This window comes from Aegilops tauschii, chromosome 2 (genome assembly GCF_002575655.3).
Source record: "Aegilops tauschii subsp. strangulata cultivar AL8/78 chromosome 2, Aet v6.0, whole genome shotgun sequence".
Lineage (NCBI taxonomy): Eukaryota > Viridiplantae > Streptophyta > Magnoliopsida > Poales > Poaceae > Aegilops > Aegilops tauschii.
In genome coordinates, this window is record NC_053036.3 from 475,654,688 (window position 1) to 475,659,474 (window position 4,787).

The window sequence follows — 4,787 nt, forward strand, 5'->3', positions numbered from 1 at the left end:
CGGCCTTTTTATTTCTAGATGCGGCCTTTTACAGCGTATGATCTTTTATTTTTTGCCATTTTATTTTCCACTATTTTACATTTGTCCCAAATATGATAATATCATACACTGGTCCCACACGTCAGAAATTTCAAATGTGCTCAAATTATTTTGATAAGTGGGTTGCATGAGTCATGTTTCCATTGCACACATTTTCAAATCACATACATAATTACTAGTTCATATGAAACAGAAATTGTAATTCTGAAACATACATGAAATTCACAAACAGAGAGAAGATACATTAATTCACATACATAATTACTATTTCATTCACAAACAGAGAGAAGATACATTAAATTCCCAGATAACCCAGCTATTATTACATAACTTGCTATATAAGAATGTCTTGGAGCTTCTTTGAACATCTTTCGTCTTGAATTTACTCAAAATATCTGCCAACAAGAAAACAGAACAGCAAGGATAGGGTGAATAACAACAACAACAACAACAACAACAACAACAACAACAACAACAACAACAACAACAACAAGTGATGGGGTGCTATTCCATCTAAACAAGAGACTAAACCCAACAAGCTAGATTCATTCAGCATCATCAACAATTCAGTAATGTACTGCAATTTAGAACTGATGAGAAAAAACAACTACACGACTTCATAACTGAACATATTCAAGTAAAAATTGTACAAGTTACATTCCAGTAAACAAACTATACAAGTTGACGATTCCCTGCTGCATATACATATCACTTGTGTCATGTTTGGGGGTTCAGAATGTACACAACATGTTTATGGTAGATGAACTGCAGCTGCTAGGAATAGTAAAGCAAAGATGTACTGCCACTAATCAGCAAAAACATAACATTTTCTCAGAGTTAATGATAGCACATGGATAAAGATGGAAACAAAAAATATTTCTAATCTTGGAACCCAACATAGCAAATCAAAACGAGAGAGGGGCAGAGGTGGCGTGGAGGAGAAAGGACCTTGAGCTGCTGCTCCTCTCCATGGCTGTGTATCACCCTCCATCTCCTGATATGATCATCAACATCTACTACTAACAACTCCCTGTGCAATCCTACATTGCAGTAAAAATTCCTCGCCCTCCATTTACTCGCTTTACGGTACTCCAAATGCTTGGAGTAGTTCAAGCAGTACTACAATAAAACTACTCCTAATGCTACAACAGTTAACAGCAAGGGAAATTACTGTGATGTTCAAAATTTACAGTAAACACTCCACTCCACTGAATATTACTGAAACTTAATAGAATTTAACTAAGCTTTTTCAGTTTCAGAATATGAAAGTCAGAAAATAAGCTTGCAAGCAAGTTTATGTAAGTAATGCACACTGGAGTACAATACTTCTACGAATTTCTGCAAATAATTCATGATTTTCTAACTACTCCAAGATGTCCAGTTAATTAACTGGAAAAGTAACTAAACTTGCAAATTGAGAATATCTTGTCAGACCACTCGCAATATCTTCGGTGACAGTACATTTTCAGAACAAACACTTCAATATCTATGCAAGAACTTGTTTACTCCTGCATATTTGCTAGCATGTTCAGAATCTGCAAATATTCAGAAGCATGTTCAGAATACTTACTGAAAAGTACTGTTAAAATGTTGAAAAGTTAAATCTTGTTCAATCTTGTTAAATACTCCAAGAAAATTACTCCGCACAAATATAGTTCAATCTTGTTAAGTACTCTAAGCAAAATTACTGGAGTACTACAATTTAAATGTAATCCAAGCAAATTGAGAAGTTAACAGTACTGCTGCTAACTTGAAGTAGCTTTGACTATGTACAGAGCAAGATGGAGGGTCTAGCTTACTGCTGCTACTCCACATATCTAATTTTACTTAACAGAGCAAGATGGAGTAACCCAAAAAAATTAACAGAGCAAGCAAATGTACTGTAAATGGCAGTTCACCAGAGATTTTCAAGTTAAAAATACTCCCAGGGGTAAACAGCAATGACATGGACGAAGTAAAGGATGGATGTTGTAAATTAATCCAGTAATTCTTTTTTGTTCTCATATTTTTCACCCTCTAGACACTGCCTAGAGCGCATACAAGATGACAAAGTTAATTTTGCATAAAACATATGGATTCTTATCTTCTTCGGTAAGGGGGGCACATTTACAGCTAATTTATTATATTATTAAAAAGTAACCACGTATAGATGTCTCCATACCCCATATGATTTCTAGACTGCCATGCAAAGCAATGAGTTGAGTCCAATTCCTACACGGCCATGTACCTATAAAAAAAGAAAACTACGCCTATCTATGACATACGTTCCCAAACAGCCTAGCAAAGCGAGGCAAACAAGCTGTGGATCCTAATTATAATGGCCGAGAACTAACAAAATTTTCTCACGTAATATGTGAAACACGCACATATTCGTTTGCACATCCAAAGTGTGTCACGTACTGGAGATGCCTCTGACCGAGAAGTGCAAATTAGAATCACGTATGGAAGGACACTTCCATCAGCATGTTTGCTATTCAAAAAAAAATCATCACAATTGTTGCACTGACACACAATCAGTTTCCAATTATATCTCAAAACCAATCAACACAAGCTAGCCACGCTACACATCCCAGCTAATTGCAACTTGGCGTTGTAAGCAATAATCGGCAAGCCTTTGCTCTGCCTCAGGCCTCAGTCGACAGAACAAAACAAGGCAGGTGATACTGCAGAAAGCAAAGCTGCCTTGCGGTTTTAAAAAAATTACTATCACGAACGGGATGGAGTTGCCTCAAAACAGATGCCATTATTGGCACACTGATTAATAAGAATGGAAGCAGCAGGTGGAGAAATCAATTTTTGAAACTTGTTTCTCCTAACTTGCAATACTGCAATATGGCATCATGTCAACTATTTACATAAAGGAAAGAGAAATATACAGATTATGCAGCTACCCTACTAATGTGCAGGAAAGAAATGGTGACTGAATAATGTGTTGCACTACACATGCTAGTTTGCAGAACAGTCCCACGCCTATTACATTACTAGAGCAATTTCATTACTAGAGCCTCTGCTTGGAGATAAAAAAATGAGCCGATTGTAATGTATTTGAATCAAGATCCTTTCAGAAACTAGCTAGTATGAAGAGGAAAATCAAGCAAAACTGTCACAGGTCTTGAGCGCTTCAGATCCTAGCGGCTGGCTACTTTAACCGTATTTATTACAAGTAAAAAAACACAGCAGAAATCCTAGACAGTGAAGAACATATTCAGCACGCACGCTGATTAATCACTTGACAGACAATGCAATGCACTACAACACAAGCAGCAGGTAGCTAGAAGTTAACAAGACAATAAATAAATCCTTGACAGTGGAGAACATATTCAGCACGCACGCTCGCTGATTAATCACTTACGCAAAATGAATAGATATCTCCTTTCTCCATGGAGAGGGCGGACCCGAGACCTTGGAATAGATCCCTGATTGAATGAACAACGCAATACAGAGCCAGAGCGGAGAGCTGGAGACGAACGGCCTGGCTGGTGGGCGCACTGGAGAAGAGAGCTGCTACTGCAAGCTGGAGAGACACTGGATAGAAGAATTTCAAGATCGATCTTAACTCGCGGGAACAAGCACGGACCTAAAATCGATGGAGCCGGGATATACCTCGGGTGCCGAGCGGAGCGACACCGTGGGGGTGCTGCTGGAGTCGATTGAGCCCGACAGCGAACAGAGACGGCGGGAGGACACGTTGACGGAGACGGAGCTCTGTCCGCGAAGCAGACGAAGCAGGGGAGGCCATGGCGAGGAGGCAAACGTGGGCGGCGCTTGGACTTGGGCGAGGCTTCGGCCCAGCGGCGCAGGAACGGCCAGGAGGGACTTCGCATCGGGGCGGCGCGCTGCAAGGTCGGGGACACGAGCGTCCATGGCGGCGAAGTGCACTGTTTGAGACAGAGAGAGAAATTGAGATGTGTGAGAGAGAGAAAGGAGGAAGAAAGAGAGCACGGGAAGAAGAGAATAGAGAAGAAGGGTGGCACTCATCTGCTGGCTCCGGCAAGCTGTGGCTGGTGGTCGCCGGCGGCGGCGTGCAAAAACACAGGAGGAGCTCCTCTCGTGGGGCTCGGGCGCGGGGAATCGTGGGAGGAGGCTGCGAGGACGGGCGCACTCGGGCGCTCGCTCGATCTCCTCGGGCGTAGAGTTGGCCGGAAGATGCGGAGAGGGGAGGGAGGGACGAGGTCGGCGGTGGTGGGTGAGGAGGACGGCAAGGTCGGCGGTGGGTGGGAGAGGACTGGATCGGGAGGGGCGGGTACGGGGAGGAGGTGGCGGCGGCGGCGGGGACATTGGGAGCAGGGAGGAGGGGTGCGATGGGGATCTGATCTAGGATTTGGGCTGCGGGGGAGGGGTATCTCCTTTTTTCTGTAGATAGATGGATGGACGGATGTGGAGATATGTATGGATGGATGGCTGGATGGGCGCCATGTCATCGATCCGTGGGAAGAGTTTTGATTGGTTCAGAAAATCAGTGATCTAAAATAGTTTTTTGAAGCACAAAAAATAGAGGGATTTTGTGAAGTAGCTATCAAAACTATTTTGCAAAAAGGCATCACACAAATTTTCACTCAAGTTAGACCACATTTTATGGATGAGCACCATTTTCTATGCATTTCTTATTTTCTATCTATTTTTAATCATTTTTTCGAGTGCCCGAAATGAGGTTTTTTCATGAAGGACCTACCATATATTTGTTGCAAAATTGTACCAAATCAATTTTCTAAAATACTAGGACAAATTTAATGCACAATTGACCAAAT

At 41.9% G+C, this 4,787-nt stretch overlaps 1 protein-coding gene across 3 annotated transcripts; it reads right to left on the reverse strand.

Annotated features, from left to right (window-relative positions):
* Nucleotides 1-235: 235 nt before the first annotated feature.
* On the reverse strand, nt 236-4,344 carry LOC109732099 (uncharacterized). 3 transcript variants are annotated; one of them, XR_012203106.1, is made up of 4 exons: nt 3,643-4,344; nt 3,392-3,564; nt 988-1,574; nt 236-434 (listed from the first exon to the last, which is right to left on the reverse strand). XR_012203106.1 is itself a non-coding variant. In XM_020291294.4 (4 exons), the coding sequence occupies exons 1-4, from the start codon at nt 4,315-4,317 to the stop codon at nt 1,542-1,544; spliced, it is 765 nt and encodes a 254-aa protein (XP_020146883.3). In that variant the 5' UTR covers nt 4,318-4,344; the 3' UTR covers nt 236-1,541. The 3 variants fall into 3 exon arrangements, 1 of the variants encoding a protein (XP_020146883.3); XM_020291294.4 differs by having other exon boundaries at nt 236-1,574; nt 3,392-3,553; nt 3,643-3,912; nt 4,018-4,344; XR_012203105.1 differs by having other exon boundaries at nt 236-1,574; nt 3,643-4,331.
* Between the last annotated feature and the right edge of the window lie 443 nt (nt 4,345-4,787).